This window comes from Benincasa hispida, chromosome 7 (assembly GCF_009727055.1).
Source record: "Benincasa hispida cultivar B227 chromosome 7, ASM972705v1, whole genome shotgun sequence".
Lineage (NCBI taxonomy): Eukaryota > Viridiplantae > Streptophyta > Magnoliopsida > Cucurbitales > Cucurbitaceae > Benincasa > Benincasa hispida.
In genome coordinates this window covers 7713251-7741016 of record NC_052355.1, presented here as the reverse complement: position 1 = coordinate 7741016, position 27766 = coordinate 7713251, and the positions used below count along the sequence as shown (strand labels likewise).

The following is a 27766-nucleotide window of genomic DNA, read 5'->3' as shown; positions in this document are numbered from 1 at the left end:
ACATACTCGATGCTCGATGCCATTTACTCGATGTCTACCTTGTGTTTACTCAATGCTCAGCCACCATTTTTCACGACCAACACTTAGCCAAAATTTCTTTTTGCAAGGCTAGCTTATTAAGCACCTGAAAGCCAAGTTTTCACTACTTAAATATTTTCCTCTTCATTTTCTTATTCTTTACCCATTTCCCTACAATTCCACATTAACTTTTAATAAAATAATAGTAATATCAGGCTTAAACCTTAGTAATATCCAGTCCTTTCTTTAAACATACTTAAGTAAGGTAATTAGAACTCGGGTTTTACAGTGTTTCTCTAGAAGATCCCATACTATATCGACAACTTTTTGGTAATCTTATTTATTTGGCTGTGACTTGCCCTAATATTGCCTATACAATCCACATAGTCATTCAATTCATGGCTATTCCTCAAACCATATTTTCTTGTTGTCTTTCGTATTCTACAATATATTAAGGGCACTCTTAATCATGGACTTAAGTTCTCTGTACAGTCGTTTTTTATCATATCTAGTTACTCTTACATTAATTGGGCTAGAGATCCCATTGATAGACAACCCACCATAAATTATTGTTTTTACTTAGGTGATTCCCTCATTTTTTTGGATTTCTTATCGTAGTAAGAAACAAACTATTGTTTCATGCTCAAGCACAAAATCTGAATATCATGCACTTGTTGATGCTACATCAAAGTTATTAGGTTTTGCAGGTCACTAGCAGGTATGAAAGCTCCTCAACAATCTGCTATTATACTTCATTGTGATATAATCGCAGTGCTATCCAAACTACTTACAATGATGTCTTCTATGAACCCACTAAACTTATTGAAAATGACTGCATTTTATTCGTCACCATCTCCAAAGCAACACTTTCCTTTTACAGTTCATCTCTACTATTGAGCAACCAAACAACATCTTCACGAGAGCATTGTCTTATAGACACTTCATCAGTTATTTAACAAACTCAAATTAGTCTCTACTCTACCATCTTGAGTTTGAAGAAGGTGTTAATGCATTTAAGATGTATTTAGCTAAAGTTAAGTCAATTAGCTTGAATTAGGCTAGAGTTCATATTTTCCTTCCATGTTTTTATACTTCCCTTCTATACTTGTAACCTTGTGTATATTTAGCATACTTTGTACAAGTCACGAATTTATTTCAATAAAGGATATCAAATCTGATATTTGCCAGATTTTTGAAAATTAAGCATTTAATAGCATCGTTCAACCTCTAGGTTTCATTGCTTTGTTGTCTAGATTTTCAAAATTCAAACCAAAATTTGAAAATTAAGAAAAGTAGTTTTAAAAAATTATTTTTATTTTTGATATTTGACTAAGAACTTAGCTCTTTTATTTAGAAAGATGGAAAACAAAAAAGAAATTAAGAGAAAATAGGTTGAATCTAAAAAAAATCAAAACCCAAAAATCAAATTTCTACTAAACAGAACTTAAAATTCACAAACTCTACTTGTGAATGGGATGCAATTTTGGGCAATTATATATGATGTTTCATTTGTGCACGAATCTTCTTTTCTTTTTTTTCTCCTTTATATCCAAATCTCTAAACAAATCTCGGAAACATATCCAAACAAAAGTGGTCATTCACATAAGTTGGCTTAAAGAACCAAACATGGCCGTATCAAAGATTACCTAAAGTGAACCCAAAAAAAAATATAATGAAGTGGGGATTGTTCTTTATCACCATCAAACTTTAATTATTAGACCTTCTTTATCAGACCAAAATTGGAGTTTCCATTCACCAATAACTTTGTTTTCTTTTTCCTCCATTTCTCATCCCTAAAGCAAAATATATATATATATACTTTTGGTGTTTCTAAACTTTCCTGGAAATAACGATTATTTAGTCTCTAAATTTTAGTTAGTAATGATTTAGAGCCTATTTGAATTGACTTTAAAAAAAAGTATTTTTTCGAAAAAACTATTTTTTATTTAAACACTTTTAACAAAAATTATTGCAAATACATTCCAAAAGCTATTTTGAGTTGTTATCGAACACTCAAGTCTTTTCCAAAATGACTTATTTTTTCAATTAAATGCTTGAAAATGCATTCCAAACACATCCTTTCAATTTTCTAACTAATGTCCTTTAACAATTTAGTTCTCATACTACTTTATAGTTTGTAACGGTTTGGTCCTTATTGTAAAAATTATTATTAAGATTTAATAAATTTCTTCATGTAGATCGATAAACTAATTGGAAATAAAATTTATTACAAACTAATGAGATTTTTCATGATAGAAGACTAAGTTGTTAAAAGTTTCAAATTGTATGGACTAAATTGTTACAAAGTTTTGAAAGTATAGAGACTAAGAGTGTGTTTGGGGCAAAAACTATCCTAAGACTATAATAACCACCTCTTGCTACAATAAATATTATTATGTATTCCCCGATTAGATATAGTCAACACTATTTCAAAACTCTCATTTACTACCTATTTACTATTTGTTACATTTTTTACTATTTTACATTCATCATTTTTTTTAATTATTTGCTACATTGTTTACTATTTTCTTCTCAAACTAAAATAGTTTACACCTCAAACACATATTATTATAATCCAAACTAAAATAATCAACACCCCAAACACAAACTATTATAACCCATCTATAATAATCTATAATTATAATAACCAATTTCTTGCTTCAAACGCCCCTAAATTATTACCAACTAAAGTTTAGAGGCTCAATTGTTACTTCTAGAAAGTTTTCATCACGACCCAAAGTGGTTAGGATTATATCTAATAAAACCCTCCATTTTTTTTTCTTAATTCATAAGAAAAGAAAGAAAAGAAAAAACTCCTCTAATAAAATCCCTTCTTCTCCACTTCCAAATCACACTCAAAAGAAACAGAGAGCAACAAAGCAAGAAAAAGAAAAAGGGTGTAAAGAGAGAGAAATAATGCTTGTGAGTCGGCCTCTTTCCTTATATAGAAGGTCGCCGAGCAGCCTTTCGATGCCGGTGGCAGCGACGGAGGGACCGTTTTCGGGGCTTTTCGTGGTGAAAGATGAGGAAGCCGAAGCCGAGGATTCGTACTGTTGGGGGATTTGCAGGCGGAGGAGGATTAAGAAGCCGCCATTTCCACAAGATAGAATCTTGACAATTATTCATAGCTCTTCTCAGTATGAAGAAGCTAAGTCCACTAAAGTTTGGTTGCTGCCTGTTCTTGATCGTCCTCTTTCTTCTAATCGTTACTATCTTATCAAAGCTCGTGGCAAACATAAAGGGTTAGTTCCCCTTTCTCTTTTTGCCTCCCTTGTTTCTTTAATATTATATTGCTCTTTTTTTTCATTTTGAGTTCAATAAGTCGGGTCGGGAAATTCGAATCACCGACTTTATGGTGGCTAACACATACTGTATCAGTTGAACTATGTTTTTTTTCTTTTTACAATATATTACTCTTTTTTTTTGTTTTGAATTCAATAAGTCGGATCGAGAAATTCGAATCACCGACTTTGTGATGGCTAACACATATAGTGTCAGTTGAACTATACTTTTTTTCTTTTTGCAGTATATTGCTCTTTTTTTTTTTTTTTTGAGTTCAATACGTTGGATCGGAAAATTCGAATCACTGACTTTGTGGTGGCTAACACATATAGTGTCAGTTGAACTATGTTTTTTTTTTTTTTGCAGTATATTGCTCTTTTTTTTTTTGAGTTCAATAAGTTGGGTCGGAAAATTCGAATCACTGACTTTGTAGTAGCTAACACATACAGTGTCAGTTGAACTATGTTTTTTTTTCTTTTTGTAGTATATTGCTCTTTTTTTTTGTTTTGAGTTCAATAAGTTGGGTCGTAGAATTCGAATCACCGATTTTGTGGGTGGCTAACACATACTTTGTCAGTTGAACTATGCTCTTTTTTTTTCTTTTTGCAGTATATTGCTCTTAATGATCGTGTAACTTAGAGATACCTCTTTTTTTCCACTATTATTATTATTTTATTTATGCATATGTTCTCTTAACTCACACACTTGTGAAATATTGTTTCCAAAAAAGGGAAGTTAATTAGCAGTTCAAACTTTGGATTTTTTGAGTTTGTGTATGTTTCATCTCAAAAGCTTTAAAAAGTGTCTCATATAAATCTTTGACATAATTGAAAATTTTAAAAATTAAATAAGATTATTAGATTTAAAATTAAATTGTATGTCTAATATGACTTTAAACTTTTATTTTGTGTCTAGTAGATTTGTGAGTGATAGAAAATTTTAAATAGTGTCAAGAGCTTATTGGACATAGAATTGAATGTTAAGAACTAAATTGACACTTTTTAAAGTTTAAAAACCAAATAGACATAAAAGAAAAATATTAGATCCCGTATGATAATCTTTTTTTTTTTTTTTGAGAAGAATGCTTATAACAGCTACTTTCATCGATAATTTTCTACGTTTTGTTATTCACTTCATGCTAATATTTTAAAAAAAATCAAGTTAAGTTTTGAAAACTAAGACCTTATTTGGTAACTATTTGGTTTTCTATTTTTGTTTTTGAAGATAAACATATATCATCCTCATTTCTTAAAATGATGTGAATCTTTAAGTACAATGGTTGAATTCTTGGCCAAATTCCAAGAACCAAAACAACATTTTTAGAGTTACTTTTTTTAATTCTCAAATTTTAGCTTGGTTTTTTAAACAATTGGTAAAAATTAGATAATAACGAAAAAAGTTGGAGGTAGAAGTAATATTCATAGACTTAATTTTAAAAAACAAAATAGTTACCAAATGAGAGTTAAAAAAATAAAATTATTTTCAAAATTTTACGAGAAATTCAAGTTTTTTTTTTTTTTTAAGAAAGGTGGAAACTATAATTGAAAATTTGAAAGAAACCAACATTAATTTTTAAAAAAACTAAAAACAAAATGTTTCTCAAAGTCGGGCCTTATTAACTAAAACTTATAATTTCATCCAAGAAAAATTATGATCTAAAAGAGGCACTGTTGAAAATTTGGAGGAGAATTTCAAAATAACAAAATTTAATTATAATTATGATAGATATTACAGATTAACGTTAATAGAAGATTATGAGCGCCTATCAATAATAGAAACTGATATATGTCTATTAGTTATAGATGCAGATAGAAGTCTATCAGCATCTATTATATTGATAGACAACTTATATAAGTCTATCGTTGATAGAGGCTGATAAAAGTCTATCAGTATCTATCACTGATAAAAAATTATAGAAGTCTATTGTTGATATTATCGATGATAGAAACTTATACAAATCTATCATTGATAAAGATTGATAGAAATTTATCAATATCTATCCGTATTTTTTTTTCGCTATTTCTGTAAATAGTTTGCCATTTTTCCTACATGTGAAAATTTCTCAAGTTTTGACAGTTTTTTTTTTTTTTACAACAGTTTTAGTAGCATTTAATTGACGTGTAAATTATCATTTTGATCAAACTTTAACGTGAGGTTGCATTTATTTAATCTTGTACGTTAATATTTTTTAATAGATCACTAAACTAATTTGATGCGAGGTTTCAAGCATAGGGTTAGAATGGAAATCTTAAGTTTAAGAAAGTTAAACCTAAAAGTTTAAGGTTGAGAGTTTTTTTTTTTTATAAAAAGAAAAAAAGAAAAAAAAACTTAAAAAACCTGTTTGATAACTCTTTGATTTTTAGTTTCTTGTTTTTTAAAATTAAAGCTATAAACGTTCATTTCAACACTAACTTTCAAGCTTTCTTATCTACTTTTTATCAATGTTATAAAAAATCAAGTCAAATTTTGAAAATTAAAAAAATAGCTTTTAAGAATTTGTTTTTGTTTTTAGAATTTGGCTAAGAATATAACCCTTGAAATTAAGAAATATGTAGATCATGGTATGAAATTGGGAGGAATTAGGCTTAATTTTCAAAGACTAAAAACAAAAAAACGAAATAATTACCAAACGGCACATTGGTTTCTGGTTGTTTGATTTTTAAAATTAAGTCCATAAAAACCTCTTCCACTTCTAAATTTCTTGTTTTGTTATCTAGTTTCCACCCAAATTTTAAAAACCAAACCAATATTTGAAAATTAGAAAAAAATAATTTTTAAAAACTTGTTTTTGTTTTTAGATTTTGGCTAAGATTTCAACTAGGGTAAGAAAAAAATGCAAACCATAATAAGAAAACAAAATAATATAAACTTAATTTTCAAAAACAAAAGACGAAAAATTAAATGATTACCAAATTGAGTCTACAATTTTTATTATTGTTATTATTATTCAATACTTGTGAGGATATGAGAAGCCAACCATCGACTTTTAATACGGTAATTAATGTCTATGCTTAGAAAAATAAAAATAGGAAACTTAAGTTTAGAAAATATGTGTGTGGGGAAATAAGTTTAGGGAAAAAGTAGAATTGGGAGTGCTAAACTCATTGGTTTTGTGATCTAACTTTCAAAATTATCACCTCACTTAATATCATAAAAATTAATTATCAAAAAATTAATAAAAAATACTTTTAAGATATTAAATTAAATATTATATATCTTGGAAGCCTTTTTAACTTTGTCTCTTTCTCTCTCTTCCCTTAAATTATTTATATATCTTATTATATTTTATTTTTGTCCCTCAATGATCTTCCTTCATAATTCTTTTATATATATATATATATATATCCTAAAAGGGTCTACTTTTTCACTTTTTTATCTCTACTTTCTCTTTATTTCCCATTATTTATATATATCTTAAATTAGTTAAATGTAATATTAACTCTCTCAAATCTTTATCTAGAACAGCATATATAATTGCATACCTAACTACATTTGTAAAAAGTTCTTATTGACTTTTTGTACATCTATTGTTATTGCATTTACAATAAGTAAATGAGTTCTACTAAAAGTTTAAGCACTAAACATATACTAAAAATAATTTAACAAGGTCCATTATATTATTTTAGAGGAACAATTGCAACTTTAATAAAAAAAAAAATTGAAAATTGAGCGCGTGTTCCTAGGTTTTGCTTTTTTGCAAACATGTCAAAAAATTTTCGCCTGAAAATTTGATTGTTATCTGATTTCTATGTGATTGTTATATGATTTTCTATGTAATTGCTATGTGATTGCCATACCTACAATTAAAAAAAAGTTGAAGTCATGGCTTTGGTTTCTTAAAATGTATTTGTCATACAATATAATTTCCCTATTTTAAATCATCTTTCCCTCTACATTATGTAAATAAATTTAAACTTCTCTCTATTTGTTCATCCTAATCGAGCTTAACTTAATTAGTTTAGACATATACGGTATCTTCGACTGAAAGATTAGAAATTTAAATTTTTATTTCTCAAACACAAAAAAGTAAAAAATTATATATTTCTATTTTCATATTGTTTATATTTATCTTAAAGGTCTACTTTCTCTTTCTACCTCTATTTTCTCCGTCAATTTTGTCCCTAATGTTTTACAAATCTTAATGTATTTCTAACCATTTCTCTCTATCTTGTTGACCAAATACCTAAACTCACTAGAAACTAGTCCACCACATAATCCTTACCTAAAAAAAATGTTTAAGCATGCCAACAAAAACAATTTTAGAGAATTATAGTAAATACTTAGGTCATGTTTAGTAATCATTTCGTTTTTTTTTTTAAAATTAAGCCTATTTTCTCCTATTTTTTACAATGATGTGTATCTTTTTTAAGTTTGATGGTTGAATTCTTAGCCAAATTCCAAAAACGAAAACAAATTTTTGAAAGCTACTTTTTTATTTTTCAAATTTGTTTAGTTTTTAAAACATTGATAAAAAGTAGATAACAAATGAATAAATTTAGAGGTGAAAATAGTGTTTGTAGGCTTAATTTTCAAAAACAAAATACTAAATGGTTACCAAACGAGACCTTGGTTTATTGTATAAAAAAATTTAGAGTTTAAAGAATTATAAAAAAAAAATTGTAAATTGTGCCAATTCGAACATAGCTAATCAAAGCACATATTTTATCAACCAAAAGATCAGAATTTCAAATTCCCGCATGGCACATGTTAAATGGTAAAAAGAAATTTAGGAATTATAGAGACAAGATAGAAAAATTTAAAATTTTAAGGACCTATTAAATGTAACTCTAAGAGTTTGAAAGTCAAATTTTATATATTATTAAAAATAATTAATTTATATTCCTAAACTTTAGGGTTATCTCAATTAAAACTTCAACTAATGATCGGACAATTTAAAATGTAATCTTTCATTAGTATTTTAAACCAATTCATTAATGATTTACAAATATTTTCCTTTGATTTCATTTAAAATAAATCAAATTACTTATATAAAATTATTCTTTTTTCCAAAATCCTTCTAAAGTAGCAAGAAGAATGATTAGATAATTATTCATCCGTGATTCAAAAAGGCATCTAAAATTTATTAATGATCGAAAAAAAAATATTTTTCAAAAAAGTCATTATTATTTAAACTCTTTTAATAAAATTATTTAAAATACATTTTAAAATGTTTTAAAAACTATTTTAAATAATTGTCAAATACTTTAATTTCTTTATAAATGACTTATTATGAAAATTAAACACTTGAAAAATTAAAAACACACACCAAATCTATGGAATGATTATTAACTTGTCAACATAGGAACGTAACTCATCTAGTTCAAGACATACACAATTGTCCAGAAGGTGAAGGGTTCCAAATCTCTCCACCTGCCTCTACTTGTTATTGAATTAAAAAAAAAAAAAAAAAAAAAAAAAGACAAAATTTTGATTCATCAACTTTAAAAGTGCCTAATACGATCTTGAACGTTCAATTTTGTGTATACTCGACCCTAACTTCTAATTTTAAGCTTCTAATTTTGTGTCTAATAAGTCATATTTAACCTATTTAATATTTAGAAAATATGCATGAACATATTAGACACAAAATTAAAAAGTTTAGACCCTATAGACATAAATTTCAATCTTATTATATGTCATAGATATATTGGATACAAAATTAAAAGTTGGGGATCTACTTAACATTTTTCAATACTATTTTTCATATCAAAAAATTCAATTTAAATATAATTTAAAAGCATGTTTTAAAGTGATTTTGAACACAACCTTCTGATCCGTCCCTGACCCGTCTAATAGGAAGGCATATAAATGCTCAAGAGAAGATGAGATAACAACATGTTGCTTTGGGGATGTTTTAAGCGACAAGAAGCCATCAGCCTTCAACTTGAAAGACATCTACCAACAGTTTCAGATTCACCGTTACCACGGCGGCGGTTTCTATGCTCAGTCGGTCGCTCCCGACGGCGTTCCGCCAAAGTTTCTCCGAACAAAAGGATGGAAACTTCGTTCTTCTTCTTCATCAACTTTGCATCTTCCATTTGAAGAAGCTCTTGGCTTAGACTCCTCTAGTAGACAGCTTCTTCCCGACTTCAACTTCCCCATCTTCACCACTCGCTCTCCTCCTGTGGTGGTCGGAATATGGTAACCCTTTTTTTCTTACATTCTCCTAACTCACTTTCTTCTTTACCCCTTTAATTTTATTTTCATCTCTATCTCCCGTGTGATAACCATCTGTTTTTATTTTTACCTCACTCTTCAATGAGTTATATTCATGATTGAGGGTAATTGTTTTAAATGGAAAACTGTTGAAAATATTTTCAAATATAGCAAAATATTACTGTCTATCAGTGATAGACAGTGATTGACATCTATCAATGTCTATCAGTAATAATCATCTCCACTGTCGAATCTCGTGCAGCAGGAAGCATCCGAGTGAGATTCAAAACCACAATGACATTTTACTATATTTGTAAATAAGGTGGCTCATTTTCCTATATTTGAAAATGATCTTACAAAAAATTGTCAAAATTGTAAAAAAAAAAAAAAAAAAAAAAAAAAAAATGAAATGTTCCATCTTTTCTCGCCAAAGTTGTGCCTTTTTCGTTTTTCTATATTTAATTGCTGTTATTTTTAGTCATAAATTAGTGACATAAAAAACGATTATAAATTTCAAAAAATCGAAAGAAAAAAAAATCCATTTTTCTGGGAAAAAAAGTGATTTTGGCTTTATTAACTGTTTTCTGCAACCCTTCCCTATATTTACCACTATTCATGTGTCAAGAAAAGTTCAATTTATTGTAGTGACAAATGTGTAAACAGCCATTCTATCTCTAAATTTCTTTCTCTGTTATCTACTTTTTACAAATATTTTAAAAGGCCAATCGAAGTTTTGAAAAATTAGAAATGAGTAGTTTTTAAAAACTTGTTTCGTTTTCTAAATTTGGCTAATAACTCGACTCCTTTACTTAAGTAAGTTGAAAACTATTGATAGAAATTGAGAGAGAATAGACCTGGTTTTCAAAAATTTAAAACTAAAAACCAAATGATTATCAAAACTGGACCTTGATTTTTGGATATAGAAATTGGACTTTCAAATGATAAAAAATTTGACAGTTCAAACTTATACAATTATTACAATTTCTACACTTATGTAAGTTTGAGGATCCAATTTTAGCACTTGTATAAGTTTGAGAGCTTAATTTTTAATAATGAAAAGTTTGAGCGTATATAATTGCAACTATCACCATATCTATAAGTGATTTTTGTAACTTGTTCTTCTTACTAGTCTATCAATTTTTTATTTTGAAAGAATTATGATTTTATGTATCATAAACATTTTGATTTTAGAGTTGTTTTCTAATATAGTAAACTGAATCAAAATATTTACAAATATAGCAAAATATCATAATCTATTACTAATAAATACTTAATAAATATTCATAGACATCTATTAGTTTCTATATTTGAAAATATTTTCATCAGCATTTTCATTCCTTGATTTTATGTATCATTTTATATTCTTTATTTATTTGTCAAACTCATACCATTCTCAAACTATGAGATCACCATACTAACATCAGAATATTGTCATTCTTAATCTTATCAATTGGGTATCCCATCAATTCTTTATCTATTTCTTCTTCTTCTTTCTTTTCTTTTCTTTTCTTTTCTTTTCTTTTCTTTTTTTTTATATTTTCTTTCTTATTATTTTCAGTTTTTATTTCTATGGTTCTCACTTTAATTTAAAATTTGATTTTCATTATAAAATAATTAAGTAAATGCATTTATATTTTCGTTATATATCTTTTCACATGACATCGTTATCTTCATCATTTTACTTTCAATTATGAATAACTTTAAAATTTAAATTATTAATTTAATGTTTAGATTTTCTTTAGTGTCTATTATCTTCGAATTTCAAATAGGTCTTAATTATGTTTCTACACTTTTTGCTTTGATTATAATAAATTTTTTTTTAATGATATCGTTTATTAAGTTTCCGTTTGGTAACAATTTCGTTTTTAGTTTTTGGTTTTTGAAAATTAAACTTATTTCCTTCTCATTTCTTACAACTATTTACATCTTTCTTAATTACAATAGTTGAATTCTTAACCAAATTCTAAAAACAAAAACAAATTTTTAAATACTACTTATTTTAGTTTTAAAATATGGTTTGGTTTTTTAAACCATTAATGAAAAGTAGATAACAAAGAAAGAAACTTAGAGATTAAAGTAATATTTATAAGTTTAACTTTAAAAAATAAAAATAAAAAATAAATAGTTATCAAACGAACTTATATTATCTAGAATTAAAAGTTTGGGTGGCCAGGCAAGCGTAGACATAATAATATATTACAAATTCAACGTTTTGCCAGATATTCATCCTTAAAAGTTTATTTGGTTTGTTTATTTTAACATGTCACATGATGCTTACTAATTAGTTCATTGTTTAAAGTTTATTTAGTTGATTTATTATATTTCACACAACTTTTGAGTTTTCTTTTAATATCTTACGAACCATTTTTTCTCATGTCTCATACTATAATATTTTTTTCATTCTCTTCTCAATTAGGTTTTGCCCATTTGTTTTTGTGAGAGAGAACTCAATCAGCATAAGAACACAAATGAAAATATCACCAATTTACTCTCTCACTCTAGAACAGTGTTGGGAAGAGATGGTCTCTTGCGAGAACCCTAACGACGAAACTAGCTCTATCGTGACCGTCGCCATTGATGTGTCTAGAGAGGTCGTGTTGGTGGCTGGGAGAGAAGTGGAGAGAGAGAAAGGAGACGAGCATAGAAAAGGGTTCGTTTGGTTTAAAGTTTCTAATAGGTTAGATAGTAGTGGAAAAGCTTTAGGCGTAGGACTAAGCATTGCCCTAGTGGAGAAGATGAGATGGGTGCAAGAAGCGGGCGGCTGGTTCGGCGGCTGCAGCGACAACGGCGAAGAGAAAGTAGTGAGGGTGGAGAAAGTAGAAGAAATTACAAGTGAGAATGGATGGAGAAGATTTAGCCTTTATATGTTGGTGGAAAGCTTTGTTCTTAGGAGATCCAATGGAGGTTTGGTTTGGAAATATAATTTCAGGCACACTCATACCATTAAATGTAAATGGGAATAGTAAGTAACATGATCATTTTTTTTCCTTCTTATTAGCTATAAGTACATATCTTTCTTAAGTTGTAGATTTGAATCCCTCTTCTCCTCATTTGTAAATTAATGTGTTACAAAAAAATATTAGAAATTAAGCTAGATTTCATGATACATATATGTAAATTCATAATTTCTAGATATACAAATTCCTAAATGCATGGAGGTCGATCTTTTATTAAGGTATGTGAATAGTATGTCTACATTATTGGAAATAACTCACAATCATTTGGACCTATGGCCCACTGAAAGCATTCATATGGAAAGAGAATCTTTTTGTCCCATGTTAAAAGTTTCTTGGAAGTAGTACTAGCGAACCCAACTCAATTGTTCGGATTGTAAATTTCTTCAACCCAAATAATCTTTATTAAAAAATGAACTCAACCCAATCCAACCTTGAAATATTTGGATTGGATTGGTTCGGGTTAATCGGGTCATTTATTTAAAATTTTGTTCTAAAAAAAGCAAAATGTAAATATGTAAAAATCTAATTTAATTATTTTCATATATTAAATTAAGATTAACTATTCAACTTCAATTTATATAGTGAAAATTTTCTTTATAAAGTGCAAATAAACTACTTTTAAGAGTTGTTGAAGAATAAATTATTAAAAAAAATATTGAAAATAAATAAAATTAAAATAATTGTGTTATGAGTAACAAAAAAAATAAAATTTAAAATTGATAATAAATTTGAGTTGATTCGGATTGGTTTGGGTTATATTAGGTGAATTCATGGACCAACCCAACCCATAAAATTTTCATTTATTTGAACCCAACCCAACCCAGATGAGTTGATAACCTCACCCAAACAGCACGGGTTGGGTTAGGTTGATCTATTTTTTTGGGTCATCGGATTTTTTTAATACAATAGTTACATATATGAGTTATATTAATATGATTTAAATGCATAGTTAATTAAATGTGATATTTAATTTAAATTAAACAAACAATAACTATTTATTTATTCATTTTTATTATATTAAATATGATTTGATATATACTTAATTAAACAAATAGTAATTGTTTTCCAAATTACGTAACTTAACTTTCCTTCTTTTGTGTTATGTGAATTGCAAAGTGTTTGGAATTGAAAAAAAAATCACCAAAATGAAATTTTTATTCTCTCTCACTCCCTCTTACTTTTTTGTAAATTAATTCCTTTCTCCAATAACATCTTGGATCCCACAATCTTGATCCTTATCTGAGAATAGCAAGGTAGCCCAATAGTAGTGTTCCTCATCTTGTTCATGGCACTTTGTGTTATGAGAAAAACTCTTTGAAGACGATCTTCAAGGGTAAGTTTCACTCGCGTGATATCATGATTAATGTTTATCCTATATACCTTAATTAAATACAATGTCACCAACATTCGTACGCTTTCGCACGAAATTCGATCCCTTCAGCATAGGCTTGGACCCAATATCTTCTTTGACCCAAATTTTCATAATAAACTTGAATTATGTGGACTTTGGACCCGAACGACTTTAACTACTCGATGAGATCTAATTTATAATTTCTACAATAAGCTTGAACTTTTGTTGTGATGATGTGGCAACTTATGATTAGCCCAAAATTTCTCATTAAACAAACATTTCTTTTGTCACTCTCTTGTGATAAAAATGGATAAATTAGAGTTGACACAATGCACATGAATGAGAATGTAGAATAAATAAACAAATTAGGAATCCATGATGATTGAACTCGAAAACCACTATTTATTGAATTTATTTTTTATTACCTTTAACTAATGAATGTTTTCTTCCTCTATCAACCAATTGTTTTATTTTTTAACAATATGAGCATAATTCAACTAACAAGAACTTATATTATTATCAATTTGGTGTCTAAGATTTGATTCTCCACTCTACAAGTTGTAGAAAAAAATGTTTTATTTTTCATTATTTTTCCCTTGTGGGACATATTCGAAAAATTGTACAAAATGACCCAAAAAGCAAAAATTTTTCTATGACTGACCTCTTCCTAAAAACTTGTTTGCTATTGACCCTTTTGACATGTGAAATACCACTTTTATCCTCAAAATTAAATACTTTACCTTCTCCTCTATTTCCTACGTCTCTTTGTTCTTCCCTTTCAACAACTAAAAAACGAAAATTCAATGTCATTTAAAAGTAAAGATGCTTCAACATTTTGCTCAATTTATAAGCATAGTTGGAAGAACACAAAAAAATGTATAAACATATCGACAAAGATATGACAAAAAGAAAATTATTGTACGTGCAGAAAAGGGGTACAATCACTAACTACATGTATGGGATTTCTTTACAATTTTGTTTTTGTTATATATCTGTCAATACAACTTCATTTTAGCTAAATGACAACTCATATTCATACGTTTTTTTTTTTCATGTTTCTTCCAATCATACTTGTAATTCTAACAAAAAAAAAAAAAAAAACAATCTTCAACTTTAATGACTACTCATATTCATACATTGCAAGGCCATTTATATTCAGTATTCTTTTACCTTTTATTTTTTAATAATCGAAAATAGCATGAAAAATGTATGAAAACAAATGGTCATTTACTTAACCAAAGTTGTATCGATGGAGATATAACCAAAACAAAATTTCAAAGTGATCACGCACCTGTAGTCAGCGATCGTGCACCATGATGTAAGCAGTCATGCGCAATGATGTCAGTGATCCCACACCTTTTCTGCGTGTACGATAATTTTATTTTTGTCATATCTTTGTCGATACAACTTTATTTTACCTAAATGACCACTCATTTTTATATATTTGTTCGTGTTCTTTCCAACTATACTAATAAATTGAGCAAAATTTTGAAGCATCTTTACTTTTAAATGATATTGAACTTTCATTTTTTGGTTGAAAATAAAGAGCAAAAGAGACGTATGAAATAGAGGAGAGAGTGAAGTATTTAATATTGAGGGTAAAAGTGGTATTTCACAGGCAAAAAGGTTCAATAGCAAACAAGTTTTTAGAAAAATGTCAGTCATAGAAATTTTTTTTGCTTTTTTGGGTCATGTTATACAATTTTCCAACATATTCCTCTCTTAAAAGTTTTTTTCCTTGATCTCACTCTCCTTTAAAGTTCACAAATGTGTGGCTTTTAATAATCATTTGGGATATTGATTTTGTTGGTGTGTGGCTTTCCTCTTGACACAATTTTAACTAAAACTCAATCCTCAAATCATCTTCCTTTTTGAGTTGGCTCCTTTTTTTATTGTGACTAAGGTTGTTTACATGGGGAGATCAATGGGTATAAATCAATCACAATTCATTTTGTGGGTCTCATCGGATTATTTTAGATTTTGTTTACACGTTCATTTATAATTGTAACTAAAAGTGGAGTCCACTATACCATCTGTAATCAAATCTAATCTGATTAAGCCTGGCAAGGTTCTCAATCGATTTGCATTTGAATATGCAGTGGGACCCACATATTTGGTAAGAATATTTTTGTCTTAAATTCCATCATTTACCCTTTGAAATGAATCGATACCATTTTACTAATGGAAATGTTGAAGGAAATCAATCATGAGGATTTCCATGAGCAGCGGAAGAGATCGTTCCAAATTCCATTCGAGTGAACACAATCAATTACAATCTTAAAACGAAAACTAACAGGTCATGCAACAACAAGAAATTACATCATGCTTAAGATGATACAAGAGATAGAGGTGAAGGAACTCTTATTTAAGAGTACCTACAAGCAGAAGCGGATCTTTCCAATTCATTGTGACAAAATTACGGCATATACATTCAAAACATACTAATATACATTCATAATGCTAAAGAGATCAAGAGATCTTCACAGCGAGTCTAAAACCCAACTGTCTACCTCAAACAATCACCACTCTGACAGAAGAAAACGGAGAAGACACCACCACTCAGAGCCCTCAGTAGTCTTAGAGTGAGAATCCAAAGTGTGGGCTTTGTTTGGATTTGGTAGAGGGAAAAAGGAAGAGAGATCATATACAACAATCAAGCAAGTGGGAGATGAGGTCGTCTATCGCATAAACAAGATGCTTGATCGTTTAGGTGAAGTATACGATCGTATAGGAAAAAGTATGTGATCGTCTAAATGATCGTGTAGGAAAAGGTAAGCAATCGTATAATCGATCGTGTAGGAAAAGGGTGAGCGATCATCCAAACGATCGCGTAAGAAAAGCTAAGCGATCATCTATACGATTGTTTAGTAAATATCGGGAGCTAAACGATCGCTTAAGAAAAGGTAAACGATCGTTTAGTTAATAGCGCGCGAATGTGTAATCGGTAAGTGATCGCTTAGCAATATCGTATATGTAAACGATCGTGCAGTCTATCGTATAGGCATTGATTTTCTAAACGATGACACTCTTTTTAACACAATGTCTGCGCATATGACTCCTGCACACCGTCAGCTATTTATAATGCATAGGCTTGAACCCAAATATTGGGCTTGTGCTTGGGCCCAATAGGTTCTTTGACCCAAAATTTCATAATGAACTTGAATTGTGTGGACTTTGGACCCGAACAACTTTAACTACTCGATCCGATCTAATTTATAATTTCCACAATGGGCTTGAACTTTTGTTATGATGATGGGACAATTTATGATTAACCCAAAATTTCTCATTCAACAAACATTTCTTTTGTCACTCTCTTGTGATAAAAATGGATAAATTAGAGTTGACACAATGCACATGAATGAGAATGTAGAATAAATAAACAAATTAGGAATCCATGATGATTGAACTCGAAAACCACTATTTATTGAATTTATTTTTTATTACCTTTAACTAATGAATGTTTTCTTCCTCTATCAACCAATTGTTTTATTTTCGACCAATATGAACATAATTCAACTAACAAGAACTTATATTATTATCAATTCGGTGTTTAAGGTTTGATTCTCCACTCTACAAGTTGTAGAATTTTTTTTTTTATTTTTCATTATTTTTCCCTTATGGACATATTCGAAAAATTGTACAAAATGACTCAAAAAGCAAAAAATTTTCTATGACTGATATCTTCCTAAAAACTTGTTTGCTATTGACCTTTTTGACATGTGAAATACCATTTCTATCCTCAATATTAAATACTTTACCTTCTCCTCTATTTCCTACGTCTCTTTTGTTCTTCCCTTTCAACAACTAAAAAATGAAAATTCAATGTCATTTAAAAGTAAAGATGCTTCAACATTTTGTTCAATTTATAAACATAGTTAGAAAGAACACAAAAAACGTATAAAAATGAATGGTCATTTAGCTCAATTTATGAACATACCGACAAAGATATGACAAAAACAAAATTATTGTACACGCAGAAAAGGTGCGCAATCACTAACTACATGTATGGGATTACTTTGCAATTTTGTTTTTTTCATATATCTGTCAATACAATTTCCTTTTAGCTAAATGACCACTCATATTCATATGGTTTTTTTCGTGTTTCTTCCAATCATACTTGTAATTGTAACAAAAAAAAAATAAACAATCTTCAACTTTAATGACCACTCATATTCATATGTTGCAAGGTCATTTATATTCAATATTCTTTTACCTTTTATTTTTTTATAATTGAAAATAACATGAAAAACGTTTGAAAACAAGTGGTCATTTAGCTTAACCGAAGTTATATCGATGGAAATATGACCAAAACAAAATTTCAAAGTGATCACGCACCTATAGTCAGCGATCGTGCACCATGATGTAAGCGGTCACGCGCAATGATGTCGGTGATCCCACACCTTTTCTGCGCGTACGATAATTTTATTTTTGTCGATACAACTTCATTTTACCTAAATGACCACTCATTTTTATACATTTATTCGTGTTCTTTCCAACTATACTTATAAATTGAGCAAAATTTTGAAGCATCTTTACTTTTAAATGACATTGAACTTTCGGTTTTTGGTTGAAAATAAAGAGCAAAAGAGTCATATGAAATAGAGGAGAAAGTGAAGTATTACTGATGGTAAAAGTAGTATTTCACATGCTAAAAGGGTCAATAGCAAACAAGTTTTTAGAAAAATGTCAGTCATAGAAAAGTTTTTGCTTTTTTGGGTCATTTTATACAATTTTCCAACATATTCCTCTCTTAAAAGTTTTTTCCTTGATCTCACTCTCCTTTAAAGTTCACAAATTTGTGACTTTTAATAATCATTTGGGATATTGGCTTTCCTCTTAATACAATTTTAACTAAAACTCAATCCTCAAATCATCTTCCTTTTTGAGTTGGCTCATTTTTTTATTGTGACTAAGGCCATGTTTACATGGGGAGATCAATGGGTATAAATCAATCATAATTTGTTTCATGGGCTTCATTGTTTACACGTTCATTTGTAATTGTAACTAAAAGTGGAGTCCACTGGCTTGGGGTTGATGCCCTAAAGTCTCGTGTCCTGTAGTTTGTAAATAGCTTGTACGAATTCTTGTGTTGTTAATATATGATATTTACTTCACATCTTGTATTTTGCTCATTTACTTATTTTATTTGTTTTACCACAGACCAATAAACATAAAATCCTTGGTTATCTGTATGTGACTCAAGCATGTATGTGGTGACATATAAGTGGATCATGTCTTGAGTGATAACCAAAATGGTATGTAGTATATGGATAAAGGGGGAAACCTTATCCTGGTAACGCTACATGTGCCACTCGCTTTGTGGAATGGTCATAAGTGTTTTGACTTGTCACAAATGGTCTGATCCTGATCATTCGTGTTGGGGACATGTGAGGGGGGCCTCCTATACAAAGAGTTTGTATAAGACCTGACCACGAAGTGTTAACATTTTGTTATATAACACCGTTCATGATAGAGACTTCACTTCACTAGGATGACCATAGGTAACATGACCTCAATCCTGAGTGAGTTGGGAATTCCTACCATTAAGGGCGGTCCTTTGATTTGTATGGGTGCGAGTGGCCAAGTCGCCGATTCAAACTTACCATTTTGGGGATTCGTCTGATTTAGGAGTTGGGAACTCAGCTACACAAGATGGAATTCACTCTTTCCTCGAGGCAGGGGTAGGTAGATAGATAGCTCCCTTAAGGGCTGATTACGGGGCTTGAACGATGTGGCACCACACACCTTCTCTTGGCCCGAGAGGTGTTCACACTTAGTTGGACCATGTTGTATTGTTCATTAGTAAAATCAATGGTACTTAAGGAGTGAGATGCAACTACAGGGGCATAATGGTAATTTGGCCCAGCTGTACTTACGAGCATCTGTGAAGGGTCATCGTACTCATGATTGGTTATATCCGATGGACACATAAATATATCTGTGGTAAGAAGAGTTCAGTTGTTGGTCTTTAATGGAATGTCTGACAGTTAACGGATGGTGGATCTCGTGGCTAAAGAGTTTAGTCAGCTATTCACGTACCGTTAGAGCTTCGAACCACAGGTCCATTAGGTCCCCAGATAGCTTGGATAAAGTCGAAAACCAGTATTTGGGTTAATTTGAAATGTTCAAATTTACAAGATGAAGTTCGATTATATATGATATAATTGGACTGGTTAATTATATATGATATAATTGGCAAATGTATGAGATACATTATTATGAAGGAAATTAGATATAAATATGATTTATATCAAGTAGAGGAGAAAATACTATAGTAGATATGTGATATCAAACTATAGGATAAAAATATAATATGATTATATTTATTAATTGATTGATTGATTAATTATATGATAATTAATCCTAATATCACGTTTGGAGGTGGGTTAGTGGGCAACGTCGGTTATGGTAACCGATGAGTTAAAATGAAAAATGTTTTCATTTTTGAGTCATGCAATCGATAGTCCATCATTCGCCCAAAAATAATTGTGAAGCGCGCGTTGGTGAAAGAAAACAATCGCTTGAGAGCCTATACGATAGCCGCTTCTCCGTCTGAACGATCATCCACCTTGTGATAAACGATCGCATATTCTTGCTTACACGATCAGATAGCTTCTTTAAACAATCGTATAGTATGCCGATTTAACTAAATGATCGTACACCTTTTCCTAAACGATTATTCAGTAAATCCTACATGATCGTGTAGTATCTCTAGACGATAAGCACTTCTGCTATGCGATAGCATCATTTTCTCTGTCACTTGCTTATCGACAACACGATTTGTATTTCCTCCTTCCTCTACCAAATTCACCAAAGCCCACCCTTTGGGTTTTCACTCCGAGAATACTCGGGGCTCATTAGTGGTGGTGTTGTCCTCATTGTAGTCGTGAGTTCACGTTGATTGTGCTGTTGTAATTGACGTTCCCGTCGGACGTTGGTAGATCATTGGGAGGGTTTCCATTGCATAAGAGTTCTGAAGTTTGAAGATAGTCTTCAACTGATATGGAACTCTTTCCATTATAGTTTTTTTTGTTCAGATCATTCCGTTAATTAGAGTTTATTTGCATAACTATATGTGTTGAATGTATAATGTTATATTTCGGTCACGGTGAGATCGGAGCGATCCGAACGCACTCATGGAACTCTGCGTTATGAGATCCTTCACATTGTACCATCCGTAATCACATCTTATAATCTGATTGAGCTTGAGAAGGTTCTCAATCGACTTGCATTTGAATATGTAGTGAGACCCACATATTTGGTAAGAATATTATTATCTTAAATTCCGTCATTTACCCTTTGAAATGAAGCGATACCATTTTACTGATGAAAATATTAAAGGAAATCAATCATGAGGATTTCCATGAGCAGCGGCAGAGATCGTTCTAAATTCCATTCAAGTGAACACAATCAATTACAGTCTTAAACCGGAAACTAATAGGTCATGCAACAACAAGAAATTATAGTATGCTTAAGATGATATAAGGGATAGAGGATACATACCTTTGAAGAAACATTCTTCACAAATCCCTCGATCAATCTCCAAGCATCCAAGAATAGCAACGCTCGAACACAACGACCGGTAAACAGCACGAACACAATGAACACAACGAACAACCTCCACAAAACCAATCGAATCACACTCTATTCACGAAGTGAGTGAGGAAGCCACCACAACAGTTACCTTGATATTCTCGATGTGGGAATCTAGGAGTTGTAGGCTCTGTATGATCTTGGCTTGAGGAAGAGGTTGGAGGACAACGATCGTGTAGACGATCGAGCAAGTGGGAGATAACACAGTCTATCGTATAGATGATGTATTCGATCATATAGTAAATAGCAACCTATCGTATAGACAAGGCCACTCGATCATTTAGCTATGATAAGCTGATGAACTATCGTATAGTCAAAGCTCCACGATCGTTTAGTCTCTGCACAACTATCGTTTAGTGAAACACTTTCACTTGATAGCTTATCACCATGAGTTATTTTCGAATGAAGCAACTCTCTAAAATTAGGAAAACAATTTTCCTTTTATCTCATGGTTACCATAAAACCACCAATAACCTCCCACTCAATTGGTATTAGAGAAAAAGAAATTAATTATCATATAATTAATATATTATAAATAAATATGATAACCAACTTACCATATTATATTTATAACCTATAGTTTTAATATTTCATCTCACGAAACATACAAACCATAGTTCTTTTTCTATTTTATGGTACTTAATGTAAATCATATTTACATTAATCCCCCACTTGATATATCTCATCCATCACACCAATTATATCATATATAATTGAATTTCCTCTTGTTAATTTGAACACTTCAAACTAACCCCAAGAATTGATTCTTAACTTGAATCCATTGAGTTATCAAGGGGACCTTATGGATCTGTAGCTTGAAGCTCCAACGGTACGTGAATAACTAACTAAATTCTTTAGTCACGGGATCCACCATCCGTTAACTATCGGGCACTCCACTAAAGACCGACAATTGCACTCTTCTCACTACGGATATATTTCTGTGTCCATATCAACCAACAGTGCGATAACCCTCATAGATCGCTCGTAAGTATAACTGGACCAATTTACCGTTTTTGCCCTGTAGTTACATCTAACTCCTTAAGTACCACTGATTCCTCAAATGAACAATAAGTCATAGTTCTACTATGATTGGTTCCTCTCTTCCAAAGAGAGGATGTGGCCACTATGTTTAAGACCCGAAATTAGCCCTTAAGGGAGCAATCTATCTACTTACCCCTGCTTCAGGGAAGGAATGAATTTCGTCTTGTGTAACTAAGTTCCCAACTCCCCAATCAAACAAATCCCTAAAAAGGTAGGCATGTTAAGTTGGCAATCTGACCGCTCTCACCCATACTAATCAAAGGACCGCCCTCAAAGGCAGGAGTTCCCAAAACACTCAGGATTAAGATCATGTCACCTATAGTCGTTTAAGTGAGATGTAAGTCTCAATTATCAACGGCGTTATATAAAGTGACTAATCATCTCGTGGTCTGGTCTTATACAAACTCTTTGTATAAGACAGCCTCGCTCGCATGTCTCCACATGAATGGTCAAGATCAAAACATCTGTAGTAGTTCACAACACTTGTAAACCTCTACAAAACGAGTCGTATCCATAGTGTCACAAGGATAAGGTATCCCTCCTTAATCCTTATACTACAAACCTTTTAGGTTATTACTTAAGGCTTGATCCACTTGTATATCTCATATACATGCTTAAGTTTACATACAATAACCACGGATCTTTGTTTATTGGACATGAGTAAATGCAAATAAAATAACTCTTATTTTATTAATAACAATATGTACAATGTTTACAAACTATGAGACTCTGGAAGAATTAGGACACCAATCCCAACAAATATCAGTAGAGATTTTGACCGCTTTAACCCTCCTTTTTTTCGTTAGACCGATCTATCGGTTATTATGGTGAAATCGATAGTGGTTAATATCCCAATGCTTTTATCAATGTTATTTTGTTTCATGGGTTCGAACATTGAATTTTTTTTTTATAACCACATTCATGCTACGAATATCGATCTATCGTTGTAATGTCCCGTCAATAGGAAAACTTTAACTTGGTTGTCCGATTAAGTCTCATGCATATAGATTTAACAGTTCTTTCATACTCATGCAATCCCACAAATCAGTTATTGATGAAAAAAATATAGAAAAAAAATTATTATAAAATTAGGACCTTATTAATAAAAAATAATGTATTCATAATTTAATATCCAAAGATATAGGTATTAAAGTTCCCTTTGAGATCGAGTCAATAAATTCTTGTATTAACCACATATGACCAAATATATCTGACATCATGCTCATGAAGGAATAATCAAAATCAAAGTCCAGGTTGGTTGGTGAGCCTAGTGATAGGAAACTATCTAGCTTGCTTCATGGTGTAGATCGTACGCAGGTCCATCTCATAACACGAGAAATGGCGGTTTTGTTTATCTTCATTGCAACGACTCCATCGATCGCTAATAGTGTTTCGTATAGTCAAATCTGTGCAAATATGTATCCAAGTGTATGATAATAATGATGATCAATCGATGCATCATAACAGTAGTTGGCGCACCTATAGGGCATATGATATTGGGGTATGCCCTAGTTTATTGTATATTGGATAGTTTTATATTGTATTGTACATTAGTCTCCCGAGTCATTAGGACAAGTGAGAGATTGTTGGGATTGGTGTCCTAATTCTCTCGAAGTCTTGTTGTTTTGTAAAGATACACATTGTTTAATTAATAAAATAAGTGTTATTTAATTCTGGCATTTACTCATATCCAATAAACAAAGCTTTTTGGTTATCTTATGTGAACTTAAGCATGTATATGTGATATACAAGTGGATCATGCCTTAAGTGATAACCTAAATTGGTCTGTAGTATAAGGATTAAGGTGGGATACTTGATCCTCGTGACACTACGGACACGACCCGCTTTGTAGAGGTTTGCAAGTGTTGTAAACTAATACAGATGGTAGATCCTGACCATTCATGTGGAGACGTGGAGCGGGGGTGTCCTATACAAAGAGATTGTATAAGACCTGGACCAGGAGATGAGTAGACTCTGTATATAACGTCGTTGATACTAGAGACTTACATCTCACCTAAACGATCATAGGTGACACGACCTCAATCCTGAGTGTTTTGGGAACTCTGCCTTTGAGTGCGGTCCTTTGATTAGTATGGGTAAGAGTGGCCAAATTGCCAACTCAATATGCCTACCTTTTTGGGGACTTGTCTAATCTAGGAGCTGGAAACTCAATCCACAAGATGAAATTCACTCCTTTCCCAAAGCAGGGATAAGTAGAGAGATTGCTCTCTTAAGGGCTAATTCCAGGGCTTGAACATAGTGGTCATAGCTTCTCTTTGGAAGAGAAGACTCAGTTATAGTAGGACTATGACTTATGTTCATTAGAGAGATCAGTGGTACTTAAAGAGACAGATGTAACTTCAAGGGCATAACGATTATTGGCCCAGCTGTACTTACGAGCGATCTGTGAAGGGTTGTCATACTGTTGATTGGTTAAGATGAACACATAATATATCTATAGTAAGGAAAGTTCAATTGTCGGTCTTTAGTGGAGTGCCTGTCAGTTATTCACGTACTGTTGGAGCTTCAGAGCTACAGGTCCATGAGGTACCCTTGGTAGCTTGGATTCTATTAAGGATCAGTTCTTGGTGTTGATTTGAAATGTTCAAATTGACAAGAGGTATTTTGATTATATATGATATAATCGGTATGATGTATAAGATACATCTAGTGGAGAATTGATGTAAATGAGATTTACATTAAGTACCATCGAATAGAAAAAGAACTATGGTTTATATGTTTCATGAGATGAAATATTAAAACTATAGGTTATAAATATAGCATAAGTTGGTTATCATTTGTATTTATAATAATAGTAATTATTGGATAATTAATACTTTTTCTTTTAAATAACTAAAGTAGTGGGAGGTTATTGGATCATGGTAACTGTGAGTTTAAAAGGAGAATGGTTTTCCTATTTTGAAAAGGTGGTTTTAAAAACATTTGAAAAGGATTTTGAGTTTTCTCTCTTGGAAAAAGAAACTCACGTAGTCGTCAAGTAAATTCGGGTTTACTAAACGATGGTTAGGCGAGCTAAATGATCGTGCAGGTGTGAGCTAAACGATTGTGCAGTATTTACTAAACGATCACATAACTTTTGTTAGACGATCGCATAGCTTTATCTAAACGATTAGGCATCGACCTATATGATAGGTCTTCGCCATCTCCCACTTGCCCAGTCGTGTNACGATCGCATAGCTTTATCTAAACGATTAGGCATCGACCTATATGATAGGTCTTCGCCATCTCCCACTTGCCCAGTCGTGTATGCGATCGTTGTTTCCTCCTTCGTCTGCCTCATAACAAGTTCGAACAGAGCCCACCCTCTGGATTCTCACATCAAGAATACCAAGGTCACCTTGTTGGTGGTGTTAGACTCAACTCGACACCGTCGAGGTTTTCCAGAGGCCGTTCGTGGTGCTGTGAAATCCGTTCGTGTTGCAGAGGAGTTCGTGATCGAGGAGATCGTTGAAAACGAGCGTGAAGTGTTTGTGTTGTGTTCGTGTTGTGTTGCGATTGTGTAGTTCGAGCACTCGTGGTTGCTGTTGTTCGATTAGAGTCGCGCAATGGAGCATGGAGACGCATCCTCATATGTGCGTAGAGTTTTATCTCTATTCTTTTGAGTTTATACATGCTGTAATTTCTCTATGTGAATTGTATAACTGTTTGTTTGAAGTCGACTGTAAATGTTATGTTAATTCATGATTATAATTTGGAATAGTCTTGTTCCGCTGCTCATGGAATTCTCGCTTCCGATTTCCTTTAGTGGAAACCTGGGAAGGCTAAATTTTACGATATAGGATGAATTAGTTGTACTATTGTCCTGATACATACTTGGTTTCCCGACAAGTGCTCTCTGTGAACTTTCTGGTGTTCTTTCCCACAAGATAGTTCCCCAATCCATGCTATTGAAATGTTGGACATCGTTAACATCAAGAAATAATATTGTATCAACGGACGTGTGCTTGTCTTTGTTGGGTTTTATACCCTAAAACTCATAGATAGTAAATATTATTAATTGACTGTCAATGATAAAGAGTTATAGATGTTAATTCAATATCTTTGTAAGATCGTCAATATTGTACCGAGGGTGTTTTTAGAGTATACCGAATCAGTATAGCTATCCTTCTTCACGACTTGCTCAAACAAGAGAAAGAAACAAATATAAAATTCTTATTTGTATTGTTTTCTATTTTGTCTTAATAACCCTAAATCCAATAAACTAACATCCAAGGCTGCCTTATGAGTCGTGAACTGTATGTGGAGACATACATGGATCAATGTTCAAGATACAACTTGAAGGGTTTATAGTATAGGGATAAGGTTGGGTACCTTATCCTGATAACATTATGGATACGACCCACTTTGTCTTTGATATAAATGCAATGATCCAACGCATTCGTGTAGTTGACATGTGAGTGGGGGTATCCTATGCAATGAGTTTGCATAAGACTGAGCTACGAAATAGTAACCACCAGATGTAACATCGTTAACTAGTTAGGTTCCTATTTCAATAGGATGATCTAGACAACTTAGTCTTAATCATGAGTATATTATGAACTCCTGTTCACGAGGGATTGTCTTTTGATTTGTATAGGTGAGGGTGGCCAGTTTGCCGACCCAATAGCCTACCATTTTGGGGACAATATCGGGTGGGGAGCTGGGAACATAATAATATAAGATGGAAATCCTCCTTTCTATCTTAAGGGTAAGTAGATGAGTATTCCCTTAAGTAGTGTTTCCGAGACTTGAACAAATGGTCTTACCCTCTCACTGGCTCGAAAGGGGTTTCTGTTTATTAGTTGGACCATAAATAAATTGTTCATTAGAGAAGCACTAGTACTTGAGGAATTAGAGGTAAGCCAAGGATAAAACGGTAATTTAACTTAGTTGGAGTTATGAACACTCCTGAATGACTACTTGATGTTATTGGTCTATATCCGTGGACACAGAAATATATCTATAGTGAGAAGAGTGTCGTTGTAGGTTTTTAGTGGAGTATACCCATAGTTAACGAATATTGATTAACTTGGTTAATGAGTTTAGGCAATTAATCTCACACCATTGGAGCTTCTGATCTATAGGCAACCAGGTCCCCTTGTTAGCTCACTAGAGGATATTTAAGAGGGATGATTTGAATTCTTCAAATTAATTTAAGGAAACCATACATTAAATGTGATTTACATATAATTGATCATGGATATGATCTATAATTCAAATTAAATTAAAAAGTGATACTTGAATAAGATTCAATTAATTTTCAAGAGAATTAGATTCACAAAAAATTAATTAATAGAGAGGTATTGCTTATATACATACGATGTTTATGATGATTAAATATATTTACATTAAATTGAATTTAATGTGT

The 27766-nt window shown here is 31.4% G+C and overlaps 1 protein-coding gene across 1 annotated transcript; it reads left to right on the top strand.

Annotated features, from left to right (window-relative positions):
* The first annotated feature begins 2837 nt into the window (after nucleotides 1–2837).
* LOC120081171 lies at nucleotides 2838–12645 on the top strand. The gene is made up of 3 exons (XM_039035856.1): nucleotides 2838–3260; nucleotides 9097–9441; nucleotides 11873–12645. The coding sequence occupies exons 1-3, from the start codon at nucleotides 2935–2937 to the stop codon at nucleotides 12417–12419; spliced, it is 1218 nt and encodes a 405-aa protein (XP_038891784.1). The 5' UTR covers nucleotides 2838–2934; the 3' UTR covers nucleotides 12420–12645.
* The last annotated feature ends 15121 nt before the right edge of the window (nucleotides 12646–27766 follow it).

Excerpts from the sequence above, each read along its gene's own strand:
- LOC120081171 (XM_039035856.1), top strand. The coding sequence starts at position 2,935 with ATGCTTGTGAGTCGGCCTCTTTCCTTATATAGAAGGTCGCCGAGCAGC. Across the intron at positions 3,261-9,096 it reads GCTCGTGGCAAACATAAAGG|GAAGGCATATAAATGCTCAA; the intron begins GTTAGTTCCCCT and ends CCCGTCTAATAG. Across the intron at positions 9,442-11,872 it reads CCTGTGGTGGTCGGAATATG|GTTTTGCCCATTTGTTTTTG; the intron begins GTAACCCTTTTT and ends CTTCTCAATTAG.